The sequence below is a fragment of the Amblyraja radiata genome, chromosome 3 (genome assembly GCF_010909765.2).
Source record: "Amblyraja radiata isolate CabotCenter1 chromosome 3, sAmbRad1.1.pri, whole genome shotgun sequence".
Classification (NCBI taxonomy): domain Eukaryota; kingdom Metazoa; phylum Chordata; class Chondrichthyes; order Rajiformes; family Rajidae; genus Amblyraja; species Amblyraja radiata.
This window is the reverse complement of record NC_045958.1, coordinates 118930265-118957375: the sequence shown is the minus strand read 5'-3', so window position 1 is coordinate 118957375 and position 27111 is coordinate 118930265. Positions and strand designations below refer to the sequence as shown.

The following is a 27111-nucleotide window of genomic DNA, read 5'->3' as shown; positions in this document are numbered from 1 at the left end:
TCAATCCGGGCGACAACGGCACTAGTTGCCGCTCGTTTCATGTGGCACGGTCTGCGCAAGCAGGTTGGCCACTGGGCTCGCACCTGCATTCCGTGCCAGACGGCAAAGATCCAGCGCCATGTCCGTGCGCCTCTCCAGGAGTTCGGTCTACCTCACCGGCGATTCGACCATCTCCACGTGGACATTGTGGGGCCTCTTGCGCCGTCCCGGGGCATCACCCACCTTCTCACGATGGTGGACCGCTTCACGCGGTGGCGGAAGGCCATTCCACTGGCCCACACTTCAACAGCTACGTGCGTTGTCCGCGCACTGGATTGCTCGTTTCGGGGTGCCGGCGCATATCTCCTCGGACCGGGGGCCACAGTTCACCTCCGAGCTGTGGTCGGCCATGGCTCGCTTGCTCGGGGTGCGGCTGCACCACACCACGGCCTATCACCCCCGAGCTAACGGTCTGGTGGAGAGGTTCCACCGGCAGCTCAAGGCAGCGCTGAAGGCACGACGCTCCGGCCCGGACTGGATGGACAAGTTGCCGTGTGTCATGCTGGGCATCCGGACTGCTGCTAAAGAGGACTTGGCCTCATCATCAGCGGAGCTCATGTACGGGTCGCTACTCACGGTGCCCATGCCGTCGGCGCCGGTGCAGCAGGTAGTGCCCTCATCCACCTTAAAGCGCCTTCGCGAGCGAGTTGGCAGGCTCGCACTCGTCCCGACGTCCCGCCATGGGACATTTCGCCTGCAAATGTGCCATCAGCCATCCGGGACTGCCCACACGTTTTCCTGCGCCGTGTTGCCCACCGGACGCCACTCCAGAGGCCGTACGAGGGCCCGTTCCGGGTGCTGGAACACGGGCAGACGACCTTTGTGCTGGACATGGGGGGCCGGCCGGAGGCAGTGTTGATTGACCGTTTGAAGCCGGCACACCTGGACATTGACCAGCCGGTGCTGGTTGCCCAACCTCGGCCTCGAGAGCGCCCCCTTTCACGGCTCCCTCCGCCTGTCACTCCACCTGTCCTCCCGCCAATCCCTCGACCTATCCCTCGACCTGTGCCTCCACCTGTGCCTCTGCCAGCCCCATGATCGGCGGACTTCCGCATGCGGGCCGGCCGGGTCGTGCGCCCGCCGGCGCGTTTCGTGCCTCGGGTTCTGGGGGGGGGGGGGGTCCTGTGGCGGCTCCCAAGGGTCGGGCCATCCTAACTGTCAAACCCCTCGGCACGGGAATGGTTCAGTCCGGAGGCGGCCCTTAACCAGAGGGTTTAAAGGCAAGGGTTTGGGTGCCATCTTTCTCTCGTGGGCTTCCCTACAACCGGGAGGAACACAAATAAAGGTGCCTCTCGAAATACCTGACTCCTCTCTTTCGTTTCGAGACCTACGCACCACAATCGTTTAAATTTTAAATTAAATTAATGATAATATCATGGGTTATGAATTGCACTCAATTTTTAGATTATCGCAAGTTATGTATTCTTGCTCTAGTGGGTTGTTTTAATGCAGAGGATGGTGGCCTGAGGTTAGCTAAGTATTTTGCTCATCTGTGCGTATCCTATATTGGCGATGTGCGATTAAGACCATGTTCATTTGGGTGTTTCGTATGAAACACTCAAATGCTTCGAAAGAATTGAACTACGCTAAGATGATGTCACCCAAAAACATCATTGCGTGTATCCCTGGCATGTCAACGGCATTGGAATCACAAAGGTGAATTTCACTTCAGTTGCATTACACAGTTGGTCTAGTTTGAACTAGGGGTGTTACAAATATCGTTTACTTCAGGTTAAATGGGTTTTAAAAAGCATTATGCTGAAAACAAAACAGAGGTATACAATCCAGTTTCAAGGCTTACATCCAAATATACAGTACGTTCATCTAATCTATGTATGGTTCTCCATCACATTTGATATCTACATTCTGAACTTACACAACAAATGCTGGGAAATTGTTTCAAAGTTCAATGAACCCTTTTCACGTGCAGGGTGCGGTTTCCTGGACTGGATAATGGTTGAATAAAACTTTGCACAGCTGTTTAGATTAGTTTAGTTTAGAGATACAGCACGGAGATAGGCCCGCGTTTGCAGGTCCGCACTGACCAGCGATCCTCACACACTAACACTACTCCAACACACACTAGGGACAATTTTACAATTATACCAAGCCAATTAACCTGCAAACCTGTATGTCTCTGGAATGTGGGAGGAAGCCAAATATCTTGGAGAAAACCACAGGTCACGGGGAGAAGGTATAAACTCCATACAGACAGCACCCGCAGCCAGGATCGAACCTGGCTCTCTGGCGCTGTAAAGCAGTAACTCTACCGCCACGCCATTGTGCCCCCCGGGAAAGGATAAAGGATTTCTGGATATGAGACTTTACAGAATCAGTTTCACGTTGAAGGTGGTGAATATTATCTGTATTTCCAGAAACACGCTCTTCTTGCTAAATAGGTCAAAGGTCCTGTTAAGCCACCTTTGCCCAAGACAACAGATGTAAACCCGAGTTAACAATGTTTTACTACTTCTGCCCGTAAGTTCCAAATGTTCAAAGAATGGGTAGGGCAAGTTTGAAATACTGCCATGATATTGGAGCAAAGACACAGGAGACATGATCCCTTGACCTGCAGTTATAAAAAAACAGGCATCCCTCAGCCTCCTCTACAGAACAGGCACCCCTCAGCCTCCTCTACGGAACAGGCACCCCTGAGGCTCCTCTACTCCAGGGGAAAAAAACGAGCCTATCCTTGTAACTATGATGCTCCAATCCAGGCCAACTATTTGAATTATGAAGAGATAATGTACGATTACAATATTTCATACCGGCATTGTGTCAAAATCATGGAACTCCCTTCCTGGCAGCCCTGTTGGATTTGTCCACACCTCATGAGTTGCAACAGTCGAGGAGGTATATCACCACCACTTCCTCAAAGGCAATCCAGAATGGGTAATTAAATGCTCGGCCTACAAAGCCCACGTCCGTTGAATGAATAACAAAAATTAAAGTGCGGCATGCTAATCCCAGTGCCAGGTTCACCTATGCTTTAGTTTAGTTTAGTTTAGAGATACAACATGGGAAGAGCCCACACTGACCAATGGTCCCCGCACTTTAACAATAGTCTACATTGGGACCATTTTTACACTCATACAGAGCCAATTAACCTACAAACCGGCACGTCTTTGGAGTGTGGGAGGAAACCGAAGTTCTCGGAGAAAACCCACGCAGGTCACGGGGAGAACGTACAAACTCCGTACAGACAGCACCCGTAGTCGGGATCGAACCTGAGTCTCCGGTGCTGTATGGCAGCAACCCTACTGCTGCGCCACTGTGCCGCCCAACGCGTCTTAAATTGCATTTGATAATTATCTTGGGGTGGTTTACTATGTTCAAAACGCTGAATAAATGCAAGTTCTGTCTTTGTGATTAACTTGCTGGTATTTGAGGTCTGCAGTTTTCTAGTTTGCTGCCTGCCTTAAGGCACTTTTTTTTTTCTTTTTTTTTTTTTCTTTTTTTTTTGTTTTTGTTTATTTTATTAGAAGTTAATACAGTACAAAACAATACAGTGGCACCTAATTTTAGATGCCAACTATGTCACACCGTAATCCATTCTATGTACAACCTCTAGTTTTATGTTATGAGAAGGAAGTAAGCAAGACAAGAAAAAGAAAACAATAGAAAGGGGAAAAAGTGGAAAAATAGATGGTAGAGAGTAGAAAAACGTGAAGTGTGTATATAAAAAATAAAAAAATAAAAGAAAAAAGAAAAAGTGGAAAGTAGAAATAGGAGAGAAGGCCCCTTAAAAGAGAATTTTTCAAATCTATATTCGGAGATGTAAATCTATCCACGTCATGAACTGAAATCAGCAATCCTTATGGTACCGCTGCATCACATGATTCCAAAAAGTCGATGAAAGGAGACCAACTCCTTAAGAATTGGTCATATTTATCTATTAGTCGGAGTCTCATTTCTTCAAGGCGTGCTATGTCCATCATATTCCTAATCCACATTTTAACAGTTGGTATGGTTGTATTTTTCCAAAATTTAAGTATCAATTTCTTTCCAATTATTAACCCATAATTAAAAAAAACATTTTGGTCTTTATTTAAATTGGCATCTTCTCCTATTATTCCAAATATACTCCATTCCATTTTGGGTTCTATTCTTGACTTGAAGAGCTTTGTAAATATATCAAATATATCACTCCAAAATTTATTCAACTTTGTACATCCTACAAATGAATGTGTTATATTAGCGTTTTGAAACAAACATTTATCGCATCTGGGAGAGACGTTTGGATAAAATTTATTCAACCTCGTTTTTGAATAATATAGTCTATGTAATAATTTGAATTGAATTAAATTATGTCTTGTATTAATAGAACAGTTATGTGTATTCATCAAATACTTTTCCCATCTATCCTTCGAGATCTTTATCATTAGCTCATGTTCCCAATCTTCCCTTAGTGCTTCTGTTGAGGGTGATTCTCTATATAATACATTATTATAAAAGTATGATATTAATTTTTGTGAATCAGCCTTAATATTCATTGCTTCTTCTAAAGGGTCTAAAAATATAGTTTGAAATCTATGTGTATATTTCTTCATAAAGTCACATACCTGTATATATTTAAAATATTGATTATCCTTCAATTTAATTTAATTTTAATTGTTGAAATGATAACAGTTTGCCCAATTCATACATATCCCCTACTTTCCTAATCCCCAGTCTATCCCATTGTTGATATGTGTTGTCGATGAGAGAAGGTTTGAATGCGGGGTTGTTCAATAGTGGGGTTAGTACTGATAAATTATTTCATTTCAAGGATACTTTTATTTGTTTCCAAACTCTTATTATATTGTGAATAATTGGGTTCTTCTTATATATTATACTATTCAATTTTATCGGTGAGAGCAGGATCGTTCCTATATCGTGCGGATAGCACTCCTCTTTCTCCATTCTTATCCACTCCAACTGCTGAGTGGAACTATCCAGCCAGTACATTATGTTCTTAATATGCACTGCCCAGTAGTAATACATAAAGTTAGGTAATGATAAACCCCCAACTTCTTTAGATTTACACAAATGCTTTTGTTGAATTCTATGTGTTCTGTAATCCCATATAAAATTAGTGATAGTGGAATCTAGTTTTTTGAAAAAATATTTTGGAATATATATTGGGATCGCTTGAAACAAATATATTAATTGTGGTAAGAAAGTCATTTTTATAGCGTTAATTCTACCTATCAATGAGAGCGGAAGCGTTTTCCAAAATTTAATCATATCATTCAGTTTATTTAATAGTGGTATAAAATTGGCACTAAATAAATGCAAGTTCTGTCTTTGTGATTAACTTGCTGGTATTTGAGGTCTGCAGTTTTCTAGTTTGCTGCCTGCCTTAAGGCACTGATTTTAGGTTCAAAAAGATCATAATAGATCTTTGATTTGTCGAAGTCCTCTCGGATGTATAACATGTCTTCAAGAGTGTATGAATCGTCTCTTCCCGTCCACACAGTCAGACTGTATCTGCATGAAAGGAAAATTACTCAGGCTAAACTTTCATCACAGGCGGGGTCAAACAGGCAACAAAACACAGTGAAATACAAAACACATTGGAACACTCAATAATAAGACATGGAAACAGAGAAATTGGAGCGTTGAACCTTGAAACTCATCTACCATATAAAACAACCATGGCTGTTCCTCACTCAACAGCAGTAATAGGAATCTGAGGGGCAACTTTTTCACACAAAGGGTGGTGGGTGTATGGAACAAGCTGCCAGAGTCAGGTAGTTGAGGCAGGGACTATCCCAATGTTTAAGAAACGGACAGGTTCATGGATAGGACAAGTTTGGAGGGATACGCGCAGGCAGGTGGGACTCATGTAGCTGGGACATGTTGGCTGGTGTGGGTGGGCCAAAGGGCCTGTTCCCACACTGTATCACTCTATGACTATATCCATACGCCCATGCACCCATTAATGCCTTTTGTTTCTTGAAGTTTCCATCTCATTAAGTATATTGGGACACGTGTCAATAACCTGAACTAAACTAATGACTTTGCCCCAATAGTGCTCCACGAGAGCCAACTCCATGGGTTGGAGCACCCAATGAATGAAGACATTTCTCTTCATCTCAGTCCTAACCTCCTCGATATTTTTAAGGCAGAGATAGAAAGATTCTTGATTAGTACGGGTGTCAGAGGTTATGGGAGAAGGCAGGAGAATGGGGTTAGGAGGGAGAGATAGATCAGTCATGATTGAATGGCGGAGTAGACGTGATGGGCCAAATGGCCTTATTCTGCTCCTATTACTTATGACCTCATGACTCGCCAGCCAAGGGAGTCATTCTCCCCCAATCCAATTTGTCTAATCCTGACAGAATTTTGTACATTTCAATTAGATTTCCTCTCATTTTTTCTAAAACCCTAACAGAACAAATCTAATCAACCTGATCTTTTATTGCAGTCCCACCATCGCCCTCTCTTTTAAAAAAAATAAATGGCTCCTGTCAGAATGTATTGATCTGGCGTTCATGGTGCAGATACAATCCTCTTTATCACCACTGCTGGGAAATGTTTCTGTCTCTAACACCCTCTATGGGCTAAAAGCACTGTTTCTGATCTCTATTCCCTTTCTCTCATCGCGCTTTCAGATAACACAGAGAGTGTAAGCTCATGTGATAGGAGCAGAATTACGCCATTCGGTCCATCAAGTCGACTCCATGGCTGATCTAAATCTCCCGCCTAACCCCACTCTTCTGCCTTCGCCATCATAATCCCTGACACCCGAACTAATCAAGAATCTATCTATCTCTGCCCTAAAATCGGTATCCACCGACTTGGCCTCCACAGATTCACCGCCCTCTAACAAAAGCACAAATAAAATGAAACACAACTGAAAAGATGAGGATTTGAAAAAGAGAATGCATCAAATGCATAAATGCATCATTTATGCATCAAAGTTACTAATATGTGTAAGCTGCAAAATCAGAACCAAAAATAGTATCTTTGATCAGAACACTGTCGACTTCAGGGAAAGGCAAGTTTAAAGTGAGCCACCTGCTGGGAGAAGGTTCCATTTACCTTTCTGACTGCTGCAGCAACCAGCGAAACTGTGGCCAGGACGATCGAAGCAGTGCTGCTCTGACAGGGAACGTTACTGGCTGGCTTAGCGTCTGGCAAATGTGCTCCATCTCCTTTACCATCTCCCAGGTGTAACCTAGATGCAAAAGTCAATTGATTTCTAAAGACGTTTTTTCATTGTTTTCAAATCACATGCATGCTTTATGTCACTGAAACATAGAAAGTAGGTGCAGGAGTAGGCCGTTCGGCCCTTCGAGTCAGCACCGCCATTCAAAATGATCATGGCTGATCATCTAAAATCAGTACCCCCGTTCCTGCTTTTTCCCCATATCCCTTGATTCCATTAGTCCCAAGATCTATATCTCACTCTCTCTTGAAAACATCTTGTGAAATGGCCTCCACTGCCTTCTTGGCAGTGAATTCCACAGATTCACAATTCTCTGAGTGAAAAGGATTTTCCTCATCTCAGTCCTAAATGGCCTACCCCTTATTCTTAAACTGTGACCCCTGGTTCTGGATTCCCCCAACATCGGGACCATTTTTCCTGCATCTAGCCTGTCCAATCCCTTGAATTTTATATGTTTCTAAAAGATCTCCTCTCATCCTTCTAAATTCCAGTGAATACAAGCCAAGTCGATCCATCCTTTCATCAAATGTCAGTAATAGAGTGCTACAGTGTGGAAACAGGCCCTTCAGCCCAACTTGCCCACACCTGCCAACAATGTCCCAGCTACACTAGTCCCACATGCCTGTGCTTGGTCCATATCCCTCCAAACCTGTCCAAACCGTGTCTAACTGTTTCTTAAAGGATGGGATCGTTCCAGCCTCAACCAGCTCTTCTGGCAGCTTGTTCCATACATTCACCACTCTTTGTGTTAAAAAGTTACCCCACAGATTCCTATTAAATCTTTTCCCCTTCACCTTGAACCTATGTCCTCTGGTCCTCGATTCCCCTACTCTGAGCAAGAGACTCTGTGCATCTACACAATCTATTCCTCTCATGATTTTATACACCTCTATAAGATTCCCCCTCATCCTCCTGAGCTCCATGGAATAGAGTCCCAGCCAACTAAACTTCTCCCTATAGATCACACCCTCTAGTCCAGGCAACATCCTCGTAAATCTTTTCTGAACCCTTTCAAGCTTGACAATATCTTTCCTTCAACATGGTGCCCAGAACTGAGCACAATATTCTAAATGCGGTCTCACCAACATCTTATACAACTGCAACATGACCTCCCAACTTCCATACTCAATACTCTGACTGACGAAGGCCAAAGTACCAAAAGCCTTTTTGACCACCTTATCTACCTGCGACTCCACCTTCAAGGAACCATGCACCTGTACTCCTAGATCCCTCTGCTTTACAACACTACCCAGAGGTGTGCCATTTACTGTGTAGGTCCTGCCCTTGTTCGACGTCCCAAAATGCATCACCTCACACTTCTCTGTATTATATTCCATCAACGATTCCTACACCCACATGGCCAATCAATCCAGATCCTGCTGCAATCTTCACTATCTGCAAAACCACTCACTTTTGTTTCATCAGCAAACTTGCTAATCTTGCCCTGTATGTTCTCATCCAAATCATGATGTAGATGACAAACAGTAACAGGTCTATCACCAACCCTGAGGCACACCATTAGTCACAGGCCCCCAGTCCGAGAAGCAACCTTCCACCATCAGCCTCTGCTTCCGTCTATGGAGCCAATTTTCTATCCATTCAGCTATCCTTGGATCCCATGCGGTCTAACCTTCCAGAGCAGCCTACCATGCGGAACCTTGTCGAATGTCTTCCTGAAATCCATGTACACAACATCTACAGCTCTGCCCTCATCGACCTTTTTGGTCACGTCTTCAGAAATATCAATCGGATTTGTGAGACATGACCTCCCATGTACAAAACCATGCTGACTATCCCTAATCAGCCCTTGTCCATCCAAATGGCTGTATAACTTATTCCTCAGAATGTTCTCCAGTAACTTACCAACTACTGATGTTAATCTCACCGGCCTATAGTCCCCAGCATTTTCCCTACAGCCTTCTTGAAAAGAGGCACAACATTTGCCACCCTCCAGTCTTCCGGTACCTCTCCAGTATTTATGGACGACTCATAAATCACCCAGGTCTCCCGCAATTTCCTCTCTAGTTTCCCGCAATGTCCTCAGATATATCTGAACACACCCTGGAGCTTTGTCAACCTTCATACACGACAGCACCTTCAGTACTTCTTCGACGGTAACACTGACTGCTCTCAAGACACTTCCATTGACTGCCCCAAGTTCCTCCGCCCTACTGTCTTTCTCCTCGATTAATACAGTCCCGCAATCCCGGGAATTAATCTGGTGAACCTACGCTGCACTCCCTCAATAGCAAGAATGTCCTTCCTCAAATTAGGAGATCAAATCTGCATGCAATACTCCAGGTGCGGTCTCACCAGGGACCTGTACAACTGCAGTAGGACCTCCTTGTTCCTAAACTCAAAATATCTCGCTATGAAGGCCAACATGCCATTTGCTTTCTTCACTGCCTGCTCAACCTGCATGCTTCGTGGACAGGAGGCCTGTGACTGACGTACTGGTGCTGGCCAGACCGCATTTGGAATATTGTGAGCAATTTTGAGCACCATATCTGAGGAAGGATGTGCTGGCTCTGGAGAGGGTCAAAAGGATGTTTACAAGAATGATCCCGGGAATGAGTGGGTTAACATATGATGAACATTTGACGGCACTGGGCCTATATTCACTGGAGTTTAGAAGAATGAGGGGGGATCTCATTGAATCGTATAGAATAGTGAAAGGCTTGGATAGAGTGGATGTGGAGAGGATATCTTATGATCTTTTCAACATTTTTTACACAGAGGGTGGTAAATGTATGAAATGTGCTGGTTGAGACATATACATTAGTTGCATTTAAAAGACATTTGGATGGGCTTATGGGTACGCACTGAATGGAGTATTACGGGTTGTGCAGGTAGATTATTGATGGTCTTGTCATTATGTTCATAAGGTCGTAAGTGATAGGAGCAGAATTAGGCCATTCGGCCCATCGTTTACTCTGCCATTCAATCTCCCTCCTAACCCCATTCTCCCGACTTCTCCCCTCAACCCCTGGCACCCGTACTAATCAAGAATCTATCTATCTCTGCCTTAAAAATATCCACTGACTTGGCCTCCACAGCCTTCTGTGGCAAAGAATTTCACAGATTCACCATCTCAGATAGAGCCTCAACATTACATCCCTGTTTTTGTATGTAGGCCCTCTCGAAATAAATGCTAGCATTGCGTTTGCTTTCTATATTACTGATTTGACTTGCAGATTAACCTTTTGGGAAACCTGCACCAACACTCCCGAGTCTCTTTGCACCTCCGATTTCTGGATTCTCTCTCCATTTAGAAAATAATCTACGCCTTTTTTCCTATTACCAAATTGCATGTCTCCACACTTTGCTACACTATATTCCATCTGCCACTTCTCTGCCCACTCTCCCAACCTGTCCAAGTCCTTATGCAGAGTCCCTGCTTTCTGTACATTACATGCCCCTCCACCTATTTTCCTATCATCCGCAAAGTTGGCCACAAAGCCTTCAATCCCCTCGTCAAAATCATTAAAATACAATGTGAAAAGCAGCGGTCCCAGCACCGAGCCCTGCGGAACTCCGCTAGGCAGCCAACCAGAAAAAGCCCCCTTTATTGCCACTCTTTGTCTGCCATCCAGCCAACCTGCTATCCACGTTAGTATCGGCCCTTTGATACCATCGGCTCTCATCTTCCTTAGCAGCCTCCCATGTGGGACCTTATCAAAGGCTTTCTGAAAATCTAGGTATACAACATCTACTGAGTCTCCTATGCCTGTCCTGCTATTTACGTCTTCAAAGAATTCCAGCAAATTTGTCAAACAAGACCTCCCCTTCACAAAGCCATGCTAACTTCGGCCTATTTTATCTTGAACTTCTAAGTACCTGTACTCTGTAACCTCATCCTTTATAATGGACTCTAAAAGCTTGCCAACCACCGAAGTCAGATTAACAGTCGGCTTATAGTTCCCACTATTCTGCCTTGTTCCTTTCTTGTGCAGCAGGGTAAGATTGGCAATTTTCCAAGTTGCAGGAGTAGGCCATACGGCCCTTCGAGCCAGCACTGCCATTCAATATGACCATGGTACACAATAATGCTGGAGAAACTCAGCGGGTGCAGCAGCATCTATGGAGCGAAGGAAATAAGCAACGTTTCGGGCCGAAACCCTTCTTCAGACCCGAAACATTGGCCCTTCTTCAGACCCGAAACCCGGAAATAGGCAACATTTCGGCCCGAAACGTCGCCTATTTCCTTCGCTCCACAGATGCTGCTGCACCCGCTGAGTTTCTCCAGCATTTTTGTATACCTTCGATTTTCAAGCATCTGCAGTTCCTTCTTAAACAATTCAATATGACCATGGCTGATCATCCAAAATCAGTACCCCGTTCCAGCTTTTCCCCATATGCCTTGATTCCCTTAGCCTTAAGAGCTGAATCTAACTCTCTCTTGAAAACCTCTCATTTGGAACCACTCCTGATTCTAGTGATTCTTGAAATATCACTATCAATGCCTCCACAACCTCTAACGCCACCTCTTTCAGAACCGTAGGGTGCAGTCCATCTGGTCCAGGTGACTTCTCCACCTTCTGCCCTTTCAGCTTCCCAAACACCTTCTCCCTAGTTACAGCCACTCCACTAACTTCCAGCTCCTGACTCTCTTGAATTTCAGGCACGTTGCTGGTGTCTTCCACTATGAAGACTTCTTGATTAGTACAGAGGTTAAGGGGAGAAGGCAGGAGTTTGGGGTTAGGAGGGAGAGATAGATCAACCATGATTGACTCCTTCCCAATCCTCTGGCTTTCCACTAATCTTTGCTATGCTTTGTGTCTTCCCTTTTAGTTTTATACTGTCCTTGACTTTTCTTGTCAGCCACGGTCACCTCCTTCTCTCCCTAGAATCTTTCTTCCTCTTTGGACTCTTCGGCGAGGAGGCTGAGGAGAGGAGGCTACGCAAAACGCTGGAGAGGGAGAGACGAAAGAAGGAGATGTCAAGCAAGCTGATTCCGTGTGATGCTTGCAGTATGTGGGAGGTCAAGGACACTGCTGGTGCCTCTGGCTGCTACAAATGTGAGAAGTGCATCCAGATACAGCTCCTGAAGGACCATATTGGGGAGCTGGAGAAGCAAGTGGATGACCTCAGGTTCGTCCGAGAAACTGAGTCGTTCCTCGACAAGTAAGATTGTTACACCTAAGGTACTGGAAGAGAGAAAGTGGGTTATGGTGAGAAAGGGTGGGTAACTTGGAATGCAAAGGTCCCCGTGTGTTGTACCTCTTGTGAACAGGTTCACCCACTTAGAAGCTGTCGGGACAGAAGACGTTATCACACTGAGCGGTGGACTGGCTTGCGAAGCAAAAAGGGCTGTTGAGCCAAAAGCAAAGAGGCCAACGTCAGGCAACGCCATTGTAGCTGGAGACTCCATTGTGAGAGGTACGGACATGGGTTTCTGCAGCAACAGACGGGATTCGAGGATGGTGTGCTGCCTTCCTGGTTCCAGGATCCAGGATGTCACGGACAGAGTGCAGAAAATCCTCAAGGGCAAAGGTGACCAGCCGGAAGTGGTAGTGCATGTCGGCACAAACAATGTCGGAAAGAAGGGGATGAATATTCTGCAGCGTGACTTTAGAGAGCTCGGAAAAATGCTGAAAAGCAGGACCTCCAGGGTTGTTATCTCCGGTTTGCTTCCAGTTCCTCGTGCTGGCAAGAGCAGGAACAGGGAGATACGGGACCTGAATGTGTGGCTGAGGAACTGGTGCACGGGGCAGGGATTATAATTTTACATCACTGGGATCTGTTTTGGAGTAAGGGGGAACTGTACAAAAGGGACGGATTGCATCTTAACAGGTGGGGGACCAGCATTCTGGCAGGCAGGTTTGCCACTGCTACACGGGTGGTTTTAAACTGAATAAGGGTGGTTTGGGTACCAAATAGGATAGTCGAGGATGGAGTTCAAGGGAAAGAGAGTAAAGGGATGGTTAATGACCCCAGAATTAACGGGAAAGGAAGCTCACAAAGGGATAGGAGCGTATGGCCAAGTGTAATAGGGATCGATGTGAAAGGTGAGATGCGTAAGGAATTAAAAGTATTGTATATGAATGCGCGAAGTATAAGAAGTAAAGTAGATGAGCTTGAGGCTCAGTTAGAGGTTGGTAGATATCACATTGTGGGGATTACTGAAACGTGGCTGCAGGAGGATCGGGCCTGGGAACTTAATATTCAGGGTTATACATCCTATAGAAAGGACAGGCAGGTGGGCAGAGGAGGGGGTTAGCTGCTGGTGAGGGATGGAATTCAGTCCCTTGCGAGGGAAGACATAGGGACTGACGAGGTAGAGTCACTGTGGATTGAGTTGAGGAATTGTAAAGGCAAGCCAGAGGATTGGGAAACTTTCATAAGACAACAGAAGAAAACAAAACGGGCAATACAGGCTGAAAAGATGAAGTACAAGGAGAAGCAGGCCAGGAATATAAAGAAGGACAGTAAAAGCTTCTTTAGACATGTTAAGTGAAAAAGAGTAGCAATGTCAATTGTGGGTCCCTTGAAGGCAGACACGGGTGAAATTATTATGGGCAACAAGGAAATGGCAGAAGAGTTGAATAGGTACTTCGGATCTGTCTTCACTAAGGAAGACACAAACAACCTTCCAGATGAACTGGAGAACAGAGGATCTAAGGGGGTAGAGGAACTGAAAGAAAATGTCATTAGGCGAAAATAGTATTGGGTAGGCTAATGGGACTGAAGGATGATAAATCCCCTGGGCCTGATGGTTTGCACCCCAGGGTCCTCAGGGAGGTGGCTCTAGAAATAGTGGACGCATTGGTGATCATTTTCCAATGTTCAATAGATTCAGGATCAGTTCCTGTGGATTGGAGGATAGCTAATGTTATCCCACTTTTCAAGAAAGGAGCGAGAGAGAAAACGGGGAATTACAGACCAGTTAGCCTGACTTCGGTGGTGGGAAAGATGCTGGAGTCAATTATTAAAGAGGTACTAATGGGGCATTTGGATAGCAGTAAAAGGATTAGTCCAAGTCAACATGGATTTATGAAAGGGAAATCATGCTTGACTAATCTTCTGGAATTTTTTGAGGATGTGACAAGTGAAATGGATGAAGGGGTGCCAGTGGATGTAGTGTATCTAGACTTTCAGAAAGCCTTTGATAAGGTCCCGCACGGGAGACTGGTGACTAAAATTAGAGCACATGGTATTGGGGGTAGGGTGTTGACATGGATAGAAAATTGGTTGGCGGACCGGAAGCAAAGAGTAGGAGTGAACGGATCCTTTTCAGAATGGCAGGCAGTGGCGAGTGGAGTGCCGCAAGGCTCGGTGTTGGGGACGCAACTGTTTACCATATATATTAATGATTTGGAAGAGGAAATTTGGAGCAACCCTAGCAAGTTTGCAGATGACACAAAGCTGGGTGGCAGTGTGAACTGTGAAGAGGATGTTAGGAGGTTGCAGGGTGACCTGGACAGGTTGAGTGAGTGGGCAGATGCGTGGCAGATGCAGTATAATATAGATAAATGTGAGGTTATCCACTTTGGCGGCAAAAACAAGGGGGCAGATTATTATCTCAATGGGGTTAGGTTAGGTAAGGGGGAGGTACAGCGAGACCTGGGCGTTCTTGTACACCGGTCACTGAAAGTTGGCGTGCAGGTACAGCAGGCAGTGAAGAAAGCTCATGGAATGTTGGTCTTCATAACAAGAGGATTTCAGTATAGGAGTAAAGAGGTTTTTCTGCAGTTGTATAGGGCTCTGGTGAGACCACATCTGGAGTATTGTGTACAGTTTTGGTCTCCTAATTTGAGGAAGGACATCCTTGTGATTGAGGCAGTGCAGCGTAGGTTCACGAGATTGATCCCTGGGATGGCGGGATTGTCATATGAGGAAAGATTGAAAAGACTAAGCTTGTATTCACTGGAGTTTAGAAGGATGAGGGGCCCCCTTATAGAAACATATAAAATTATAAAAGGACTGGACAAGCTAGATGCAGGAAAAATGTTCCCGATGTTGGCGAGTCGAGAACCAGGGGCCACAGTCTTAGAATAAAGGGGAGGTCATTTAAGACTGAGGTGAGAAAAAAAATTTTCACCCAGAGAGTTGTGAATTTATGGAATTCCCTGCCACAGAGGGCAGTGGAGGCCAAATCACTGGATGGATTTAAGAGAGTTAGATAGAGCTCTATGGGCTAGTGGAGTCAAGGGATATGGGGAGAAGGCAGGCACGGGTTATTGATAGGGGACGATCAGTCATGATCACAATGAATGGCGGTGCTGGCTCGAAGGACCGAATGGCCTCCTCCTGCACCTATTTTCTATGTTTCTATGAATAGGTCCTGCATCTTCCGAATTATTCCCAGAAATTCCTGCCCTTGCTGTTCCACCGTCACCCCTGCTGGGGTCTCTTTCCAGTCAACTTAGGCCAGCTCCTCCCTCTGTGGTTCCCTCTGCCCAGCTGCAATACCGACACATCCGATTTCACCTTCTCCCTCTCAAATTGCAGATTAAAACATCATGCTGTGGTCGCCACCTCCTAGTGCTTCCTTTAAATCGGTCCATTTTCACCAAATCAATGTTATTACATTCCACAAGCATTACCTTGCGTTTGGTCACCCAACATGTTGGTTGTCCATCCCAGAGAGAGCGTTACATCGGGTAGGTACGACGTTACAGTGTGCAGAAACTCCTTGGCGATCAGTGCTGTACTGCTCGCATTCGATCCCGGCAGGATGTCGGCGTTGATCCACACTGGCCGCACGAGGGAACGCTTCATTGAAACTAACATTTTCATCGCAGGTTCCACAGCTGACAAACTTCAAAAATAACAAAGGATTGGATTTTAATGCCAAGTAATTGGACCAGGCACAACTGTGACCACTAATGTCACAAACTCTCACACAGCGCACGTCTCAAAAGGTTCAGAAGTGTGAAAAAAAACGCACACCTCCAGATAAGTGTTCGGCACGGACTAGAAGGGCCGAGATGGCCTGTTTCCGTGCTGCAATTGTTAAATGGTTATATGTTATATGTCTTATGGTTATACAGGGACAGCTATTATCAAGCAAGTGAATCATCCTACCACAACCAGAGAATAGTCCTGAACTACTATCAACCTCATTTTAGACCCTCGGACTATCTGCGATCAGACTTTACTGGCTTTATCTAGCATTAAACGTTATTCCCTTTATCGTGTATCTGTACACTGTGGATGGCTCGATTGTAATCATGTATTATATTTCCGCTGACTGGTTAGCACGCAACAAAAGCTTTTGACTAAACTTGACTAGACTCAAACACTATGTGCTGTTTTTTTAGGACAATGCAAAAGCCTTGTAATTAATGGGCCTGTCCCACTTAGGCGATTTTTCAGCAGACTGCCGGCGACGGTCTGAAAAACCGGCAACTGGAATGGCGACTGTCAGAGTGGAACACACACACACACACACATCTCTTCCTTCAGCAGCCTGTTATGCAGGCGGGGGACAGGGCAAGCGGGGAGAGCGCTGTCTGAGTGAAATTCACACGGTGCAAAGCAATGGTGAAACAGACATATACCGCGATGAACAGGAAGCACAGTGTACAGTAAGTCCTTTAAAAGAGGGGGGGGGGAGAGGGGGAAGAAGGGGAGAGAAGGAGTGGAAGCAACATTTAAGAAGCCAGAGATACACGGCTGTGAAGCTCGGCAGACAGTTAACATTATTATCCTTGGTTCTGAAAACAACTGCTTAGCTTTTTTTCCCAATGTGCCAATGAAATTCACCGGTCAGCACCGGCTACAACCTACGAGAACCTCTGACCTCCTGGCAACCCATTAGGACCTCCTGACGACCCACCTACGGCTCGAGAATTCCCCCTACTCTCCATGGCGGCTTCATTCTAGCCGCCGTTAATTTTTCAACGTGTTGGAAAATTAACAGCGGCCATAATAAGGCCACGACTAGTTCCCAGAATGTGGGAACTCCTCACGACCATGAAGGCGACTCCCCGGCAACCACCCGCGACCACGTGGCAACCATGTGGTGACTGCATAGTCTCCTGCAGTCGCCTAAAAAGTTGCCTAAGTGGGACAGGCGCATAGAATTGATCTTACATAGTCATACAACATGGAAACAGGCCCTTCGGCCTAACATGCACATGCCAGCCTAGATGCCCCCTGTACCTTAGTCCCACCAGCCCCCGTTTTGCCCATATCCCTCTAAACCTTTCCTATCCATGTAACTGTTGTTATAGAACAATCTGATTTTATTCTTCCTCGGTCATTTTGACATTGATTTTTAAACAAATATAAGACCGTTGTTCCGACTGGCGAAATATCCAAATTTTTCATAACAAATTCCTATCCCTAATTAGTTGAACAAAATAATTCTTACTTCCACCCCCACCAAACATCTACCTCCCGGTCTGCGGATAGGCAGCAATTATTCACAAGGAGGGACAGAAAATATCTGCAGTGAAAACTTACAAATGTTCTCCTGATCGAAACTCACCAAATAGTGAAGGGCCTGGATAGAGTGGATTTTTGATTCTTTAAACTTCTCATCACTCAAACCCTCTGCCAAACTAGTTGAAGTCCCGTTTAAAATGAGAGACTTTCACTGCCACTGACCAATTGAATGGAAGAGTATTCATTGATAGGTTATCAAAATCAAACTCTCAACAAATAATATGGATTTTTTTTAGTGGATGTACCTTTTAAAATCCAGTTTGATGCCTTTATCTGATGGCAGCACCTCATTCAACCAATTTTGCAAAGTGTTGTCATTGTCAGTCGCAGGAGAATGGGCCATAATTGGACCTTGGCTGCCAAAAATAATATCTGCTTCAATCATATGTGCATCACCTATGATAATGTAGAAGTAAGGTAAGTGTTCGCAATGATATCCAAAATACCCAACATTTATTGCAAAGCACAACTTTTATTCAAACTTTCAAGAACATTAAGGCTAGTTTAGAAATCGCCGACCTGCGATCCTTGCACGTAAACACCAACCATTTCAACTCCCCTTTCCATTCCCATACTGATCTTTCCGTCCTGGGCCTCCACCATTGCTAGAGTGGGCCACTTGCAAACTGCAGGAACAGCACCTCATATTCCACCTGGGTAGTTTACAACCCAGTGGTATGAACATTAAATTCTATAATTTTAAGGAACTCCATCTCACACTCCCCATCCCCTCCCTCCTTGCCTCCTTCCTTTAACCTAGTTGTTTTACCAGTTCCACAATTCTGCACATGGTTCCTCTTGAGATCACACCTATTTTAGCCAACAGTGTGTCCACCGAGGTAATTTGTGGCCAGCCCTGATGGGTCCTGGTTTTTTCTCGCCTCCAGCTCTTCAGCCAACCCCCACCCTGCCACTATCTACTTTCAGTCTGAAGAAGGATTCCGACCCGAAACGTCACCCATCCTATTGCTCCAGAAATGCTGCCTGACCTGCCCAGTTACTCCAGCACTTCGTATGTGTCAGCAGCAAGAAGACTGCTTGAATGTCATCCAATAATATGATATCTGCTTCTTTGCCTTAGGTTATCTGAGCTAGATGACATCATGACCCCCATTACACATGTACAAATAGCAAGCAATATACTTCTCTGCAGTGGAAGATTGCAGAGATTTAAACTCCTTAAGGGCCTGTCCCACCAGCATGCGGCGAGCGCGACCTAACGTGGTCGCTTGAGCCATACAGCCTCGCGGGGCCGGTCCCACTTCGATCGCCGGAGCTGTATGGAGTTGTGCGGGGCTGGTCCCGACATCGCGCTGGGCCCCGAAAAACTGACATTGTCCAAAAATTCCGCGCGGCAACGGCCTGTCGGCTTGCAGCCGCATTGAGGCCGTACGCAGCGTCTTGACGCCGTACGCAGCGTCTTGACGGCGTACGCCTAGCGCGTGGCGTTGCGCGATGACATCACCGCCCGGCGTGCCGTTGCGTGATGACGTAACCGCCCGATGCCGTGCGACGTCCAAATTCAGTAGGCCCGCCTCCTGCCCAGCTGATTGGTGAGTATGATGTCGGGACCAGCCCCGCACAACTCCAGACGGCTCCGCGGTTGGAAGTGGGACCGGCCCCGCGAGGCCGTACACCTCAAGCCACCACGTTTGGGCACGCTAGATCTTCTTCCCTCTTTACAAGCATACCAAGGTACCTCTCTCATTGAAACCTCCCGAATTATGAGGGACCTATACAGAGTGGATGTGGAGAGGATGTTTTCACTCGTGGGACTATAGGGCACAGCCTCGGAATAAAAGGACGTACCTTTAGAATGAAGATGAGGAGGATCCTATAAGATTATTAAGAGTTTGAACACACTAGAGGCAGGAACCATGTTTCCGATGTTGGGGGAGTCCAGAACCAGGGACCACAGTTTAAGAATAAGGGGTAGGCCATTTAGAACAGAGACGAGGAAACACTTTTTCACCCAGAGTTGTGAATCTGTGGAAGGCAGTGGAGGCCAATTCTCTGGATGTTTTCCAGAGAGAGTTAGATAGACCTCTTAAAGGTAGCAGAGTCAAGGGATATGGGGAGAAGGCAGGAACGGGGTACTGATTGGGGATGATCAGCCATGATCACATTGAATGGCGGTGCTGGCTCGAAGGGCCGAATGGCCTACTCCTGCACCTATTGTCTGTTGTCTATTAAATGAGAGTGGTGAATCTGTGAAATTCATTTCCACAGATAGCTGTGGAGTCAAGTCATTGGGTATTTTGAAAGCGGAGATTGATAGATTCTTGATTAGACAGGGCGTCAAAGGTAACGGGAGAAGGCAGGAGAATGGAGCAGTGATGGAAAAATAGACCTGTCATGGTTCAATGGTGCAGCAGATTCGATGGGCTGAATGGCATAATTGTGATCCAAAGTCTTTTGACATAGGCACCGAAAACTGGCGACTATGTATATTGTCTCCGTTTATAACTGCTATACGTTTGTGCTGTATCTCAAAGTCAAAGTCAAAGTATCCTTTATTGTCATTCAGACCTTTCGGTCTGAACGAAATGTTGTGCCTTGCAGTCATACATATAATAAAATAACAAAACACACAATAAACACAAATTTAACATCCACCACAGTGAGTCTACCAGGCACCTCCTCACTGTGATGGAAGGCAATAGTCTTAAGTCTTTGTCTCTTCCCTCCTTGTTCTCCCTCTGCGCTGAGGCGACCCAGGCCTCCGATGTTGTGACCCCACCGGGTGATGGCAAGTAAGTCCCGCAGCTCAACCGTGCTCCGCGAACGGGCCGGTTCAAACTCCGCGGCCCGGGGTGGTCGAAGCTACCGAAGCTGCCGCCTTCCAGCCCAGCGGACGAAGCTGTTGTTGCGGGAGCTCCGGAAAAACAGGTCACCAACCTGTGACCTGCGGGCTCCCGACGATGTCGTCCACTGGGCCCGCGGCCTAGCCTCCGAATTCAGGTCGCCGCCTCAGCCCCGAGTCGGGCCGCCGCCACCGCCGGAACACCGCCTCAGCCCCGAGTCGGGCCACCGCCGGAACGCAGCCACAGCCCCGAAGTCGGCCAGCCTAGCGCTGGAAAGTCCTGGCTGGCTCTGCCTCCGGAGCCTCGAGATCGGTCCCAGTTGGAGGCCGCCAGCTCCGCCATTAGGCCTCAGCGCAGACGGAGACGGAGACGGGGGATACGACAAGAAAAGGTTGCATCCCCCCCGAAGGAAGAGACTAATACAAGTTTCTCCAACCCTCCCCCCCACACATACACAACCTAATAACTCAAATTAGTTAGGTCTTTATTCTTTGGAGCGCAGAAGGTTAAGGGGGGACTTGATAGAGGTCTTTAAAATGATGAGAGGGATAGACAGAGTTGACGTGGATAAGCTTTTCCCACTGAGAGTAGGGAAGATTCAAACAAGAGGACATGACTTGAGAATTAAGGGACAAAAGTTTAGGGGTAACATGAGGGGGAACTTCTTTACTCAGAGAGTGGTAGCTGTGTGGAACGAGCTTCCAGTGGAGGTGGTGGAGGCAGGTTCGATTTTATCATTTAAAAATAAATTGGATAGATATATATACACGGGAAAGGAATGGAGGGTTATGGTCTGAGTGCAGGTAGATGGGACTTGGTGAGAATACGTGTTCGGCACGGACTAGAAGGGCCAAGATGGCCTGTTTCCGTGCTGTAATTGTTATATGGTTATATGGTTAAATTAACTAGCTAAAACAGGACAAGAAAACAACAAAAAAAGAAAGAACAGACTGCAGGCGAGCCGCAGCTGCCAAGGCAGTGCCGCCACATGTTTATCTAAGATGTATCTAAGTGCTTATGGTGATATGTACTGAACTGTATACAAAAATGAATTTCATTGTACCTTGGTACACGAGGGAAATAAAGAACCATGTACCATGATCTTATGATTTGTATTTCTCCAGACTGCAGCTGGAAGGAAACAAAAGCAAGCAATGCAGTAAAACAGAGTCTCGGTCAAATTAACCGGGCACTAAATCTCCTAAACCATTCGACTGCATTTCTGTCATTTCCAAGTCGACAATTTATATTACTATTGTGAATTCATTGCAAATAGTTTGCTTGTGTTTGGAAACTCTTACAGTAAGTGTATCTCTCAAATACAATTATTTGAAAAGAGCGATAAAAATGGATTAAATTGGAACAACAAAATATTTCTCTCATTACTTTGTCAAACACTTAAATATGATATTCCTATCTGAAATGTAATGTTGAATATAACTTTGCCATTTAAACTGTTTTGCAGTTATGTGGAAACACATTGAGTTATTACCGTTCACAATGTTTTAAGTCAGCATTCAAATTATATTTCATACATCTACTCCACGGCTTTCACGATTCAATATAGCCGTATTTGTTATCAATTTCAACGGGTGTTAGATCAAAACATTGTTCAGTTGAGACCAGTACAGCGAAGAATTGCAGCGGCACGGTGGTGCAGCGGTAGAGTTGCTGCCTTACAGCTCCAGAGAACGGGTTTGATCCTGACTACGGGTGCTGTCTGTACGGAGTTTGTACGTTCTCCCCGTGACCGCATTGGTTTTCCCCGGGTGCTGCGGTTTCCTTCACACTCCAAGATTTGTAGTGTAATTGGCTTTGGTAAAAACTGTAAATTGGCCCGTAGAGTGTGCTAGTGTAACGGGGATTGTGTGCTAGTGTAACGCTGGTAGGCGCGGAATCTGTGGGACAAAGGGCCTGTTTCTGTGGTGTATCTCTAACTTAACCTAAACTAAATTGGGGCCTTACTTGCACACCATGCAGTGCCTTCATCCACTGGATCAGAATTGCTTTACACGCGTGATATTTCCGTTCGTGACTTATAGTTTCTTACTTTCCAATGCTTCATTCATTTGTGCTATTTTGTTGGCAGCGTGATACCAGATGATTTCCAGGGCATCTTTGGAATGGATTCTTCCTTGTTTAAAAAAGTACTCCACTGCATTTTCCCCACCGCCACCTAAACAACAAAGCAGTTCTTAGGTCATAATCAGAAAAGGAAATATTTTTGCATTGAGCTTTCATATTATGTCGAGTGGGTAGAATACTTCAAGCAGAGTTACAGGGGATAAGAGGATTGTTTTCTACAGAGTATTAGTAGAGATACTCTTTTTCACACAGAGAGTTGTGAGTCTGTGGAATTCTCTGCCTCAGAGGGCGGTGGAGGCCAGTTCTCTGGATACTTTCAAGAGATTGTTAGGGCTGTTAAAGATAGCGGAGTCAGGGGATATGGGGAGAAGGCAGGAATGAGTTACTGATTGGGGATGATCAGCCATGATCACATTGAATGCCGGTGCTGGCTCGAAGGGCCGAATGGCCTACTCCTGCACCTATTGTCTATTGTCTACACTATCACGGATGAATTTTGAGGCAGATTTTAACTTTACACAGAAATTAAGTAAGCAAATAAAAATATAAAGAGATGTTTTCAGTTTAAAATAGCCACATGAAGAATGGGTACAAACACAAGAGCAATCTATGCCGGAATTTCTGCAGAAATAAATGATGATTAATAATATTCAAAAAGATTTGCATCAATTTATTTATTTATTTAACCTTTATTTAACCAGGAGAAGTCTCAATTAAGCAACAAAATAACTTTAGGCAGTGATACACCCCACACAAGGCCAGTAACACCAATACTCCAATAGCCCTAAAAAATCAAACTAAGTACAACGTGGCCTATTCACTTCCCTCCACAGATGCTGCCGGACTCACTGAGTTTCTCAAACACGGCTGCGTACTCTCTCCTCTCCTCTACTCTCTCTACACCAATGACTGCACCTCCACTGACTCCTCTGTCAAGCTTCTCAAGTTTGCGGATGACACAACCCTGATTGGACTGATCCAGGATGGGGAGGAATCTGCCTACAGACAGAAAGTGACACAGCTGGCGTCCTTGTATCATCGCAACATCCAGTGGAAGTGGTGGAGGCAGGTTCGATTTTATCATTTAAAAATAAATTGGATAGGTATATGGACGGGAAAGGAATGGAGGGTTATGGTCTGAGTGAAGGTAGATGGGACTAGGTGAAAGTAAGTGTTCGGCACGGACTAGAAGGGCCGAGATGGCCTGTTTCCGTGCTGTTATGGTTATATGGTTATATGATGCTATGGGGATGCAGGGTGATTTGGACAGGTTGGGTGTGTGGGCAGATGCATGGCAGATGCAGTATCATGTGGATAAATGTGAGGTCATCCACTTTGGTGGCATGAACAGGAAGGTTATTTATTATTATCTGAAGGGTGTAAGGTTAGGAAAAGGGGAAGTACAATGAGGCCTGGGTATCCTTGTACATCAGTCACTGAAAGTAAGCATGCAGGTACAACAGGCAGTGAAGAAAGCTAATGGCATGTTGGCCTTCATAACGAGATGAGGAGTATAGGAGCAAAGAGGTCCTGCAGTTGTAAGGGCCCTAGTGTGACCACACCTGGAGTATTGTGTGCAGTTTTGGTCTAATTTGAGGAAGGACATTCTTGCTATTGAGGGAGTGCAGCATAGGTTTACAAGATTATGTCCGGGGATGGCAGGACTGTCATATGATGATAGACAATAGACAATAGTTGCAGGAGTAAGCCATTCAACCCTTCGAGCCAGCACCACCATTCAATGTGATCATGGCTGATCATCCCCAATGATAAAAGAATGGAGCTTGTATTCACTGGAATTTAGAAGGATGAGAGGGCATCTGATAGAAACATATAAAATTATTAAGGGATTGAACACGCTAGATGCAGGAAACGTGTTCCCGATGTTGGGAGAGTCCAGAACCAGGGGCCACGGTTTAAGAATAAGGGGTAAGCCATTTAGAACTGAAGTGAGGAAAAACCTTTTCACACAGAGAGTTGTGAATTTGTGGAATTATCTGCCTCAGAAGGCAGGGGAGGCAGATTCACTAGGTGCATTCAAAAGAGAGTTAGATGGAGCTCTTAGGGCTAGCGGAATCAAGGGGTATGGGGAGAAGGCCGGAGCCGGGTACTGATTGGGGATGATCAGTCATGAATGGCAGGGCTGGCTCGATGGGCCGAATGGCCTACTCCTGCACCTATTGTCTATGTATCTATGCCATAGGGCAGTACACAGTCACAGAGCATTGAACAGTACAGCACAGGAACAGGCCCTTCGGCCTACAATGTCTGTGTTGAACATCTTCTTCTTGCGAATGAAACATAAACCAAAGGAATAGTTAGATCTCACAAAGGAATAGTTAGATTACACATAGCCAGTACATAGAAACATAGAAAATAGGTGCAGGAGTAGGCCATCCGGCCCTTCGAGCCTGCACCGCCATTCAATATGATCATGGCTGATCATCCAACTCAGTATCCTGTACCTGCCTTCTCTCCATACCCTTATCCCCTTAGCCACAAGGGCCACATCTAACTCCCTCTTAAATATAGCCAATGAACTGGCCTCAACTACCTTCTGTGGCAGAGAATTCCAGAGATTCACCACTCTCTTGTGTGAAAAATGCTTTTCTCATCTCGGTCCAAAAAGACTTTCCCCTTATCCTTAAACTGTGACCCCTTGTTCTGGACTTCCCCAACATCGGGAACAATCTTCCTGCATCTAGCCTGTCCAACCCCCTAAGAATTTTGTAAGTTTCTATAAGATCCCCCCTCAATCTTCTGAATTCTAGCAAGTACAAGCCGAGTCTATCCAGTCTTTCTTCATATGAAAGTCCTGACATCCCAGGAATCAGTCTGGTGAACCTTCTCTGTACTCTCTCTATGGCAAGAATGTCTTTCCTCAGATTAGGAGACCAAAATTGTACACAATACTCCAGGTGTGGTCTCACCAAGACCTTGTACAACTGCAGTAGAACCTCCCTGCTCCTATACTCAAATCCTGTTGCTATGAATGCTAACATACCATTCGCTTTCTTCACTGCCTGCTGCACCTGCATGCCTACTTTCAATGACTGGTGTACCATGACACCCAGGTCTCGTTGCACTTCCCTTTTCCTAATCGGCCACCATTCAGATAATAGTCTACTTTCCTGTTTTTGCCACCAAAGTGAATAACCTCACATTTATCCACATTATACTGCATCTGCCATGCATTTGCCCACTCACCCAGCCTATCCAAGTCACATTGCAGCTTCCGAGCATCCTCCTCACAGCTAACACTGCCCCTCAGCTTTGTGTCATCCGCAAACTTGGAGATGTTGCATTCAATTCCCTCGTCCAAATCATTAACATATATTGTAAATAGCTGGGGTCCCAGCACTGAGCCTTGCGGTACCCCACTAGTCACTGCCTGCCATTCTGAAAAGGACCAGTTTACTCCTACTTTTTGCTTCCTGTCTGCCAGCCAGTTCTCTATCCACATCAATACTGAACCCCCAATACTGTGTGCTTTAAGTTTGTATACTAATCTCCTTATCCTACACATTGGGGACAATTTACAATTCTTACCGCACCCAATTAACCTACAAACCTACACCACAATGTTGCACTCTTTATATTGTCATTCTTTATATGATCCGCTTGGATAACACGCAAAACACTCCAAATGTGGCTTCACCAACGTCTTGTACAACTGGAACATAACATCACTGCTACACAATACCTTGACTGATGAATGTACCAAAACCCTTCTCTACCACCCTATCGACCTGTGATGCCACTATCAGGGAACTAGGTACCTGTGCACCTAATCCCTCTGCTCTGTAACACTCCCAAGGCCCCTACCACCCCCTGTGAAGATCTAATAAACCCTTGCTTGCTGCAAAGATCCAAACACCATGTGTTGGAATCTGCTGAACCTCATCTGGAAATCCCATCAGGCAACCTGTCCCTCAAATCCACTGATGGGACTGTGATCCCAGTTCCTCATAAACAAGCAACGCTTTGCTCCACCAGATACAATGGTCCACTGGCTCGGTGCAATTTGCTGACCCCTTGATGGTCCATTGACCTTCCCTCTGTGCAGGAATCTCACTCGCTGTGAGCTTGGGATTCATTGACCATTGCTCCGTGTGGAGATTTGGTGACTCCACCGTCACAAGGATCCATTGGCCCCTCTCTGTGCGGCAATGGACAGGATATCCTCAAAAGGGAAGGTGAGCAGCCAGATGTAGTTGTGTATGTAGACACAAATGACAGGTAAGAAGGAGGTTCTGCAATGCAAGTATAGAGAATTAGGCAGGAGGCTGAAAAGCAGGACTTCCAGGATAGTTATCTCTGGTTTGCTTCTAGCACCTAGTGATAGTGATGGTAGGAACAGAGAGACAGGGGAGCTGAATGTGTGGCTGAGGAGTTGGTGCAGGGAGCAAGGATTTTGATTTCTCGACCAGTGGGATCTCTTCTGGGGCAGGTGTGACCTGTTCAAAAGGGATGAGTTCACCCTTAACTGGATGGGTGCCAACAGTCTGGCAGGCAGGTTTGCTAATGTTACATGGGTGAGTTTAAACTAAATAGTGGGGAGGTGGAGTCGACAACGTGGAGTCAGGGTGGAGGTAACGGGAAAGAGAGTGCAGGAAAGCTCACGGCGGTCTCAAGAAA

The 27111-nt window shown here is 45.7% G+C and overlaps 1 protein-coding gene across 1 annotated transcript in view; it reads right to left on the bottom strand.

The window, feature by feature from the left end:
- Window positions 1–5284: 5284 nt before the first annotated feature.
- fam151b (family with sequence similarity 151 member B) overlaps window positions 5285–27111 on the bottom strand; it is a 24125-nt gene continuing 2298 nt past the window's right edge. The window contains exons 2-6 of the mRNA XM_033018734.1: window positions 22439–22564; window positions 17830–17980; window positions 15739–15953; window positions 7066–7201; window positions 5285–5508 (exon numbers count right to left, since the gene is read on the bottom strand). Of these exons, the coding sequence (XP_032874625.1) occupies window positions 5364–5508; window positions 7066–7201; window positions 15739–15953; window positions 17830–17980; window positions 22439–22564 (773 nt within the window). The 3' untranslated portion in view covers window positions 5285–5363. The remainder of the gene's footprint in view (window positions 5509–7065; window positions 7202–15738; window positions 15954–17829; window positions 17981–22438; window positions 22565–27111) is intronic.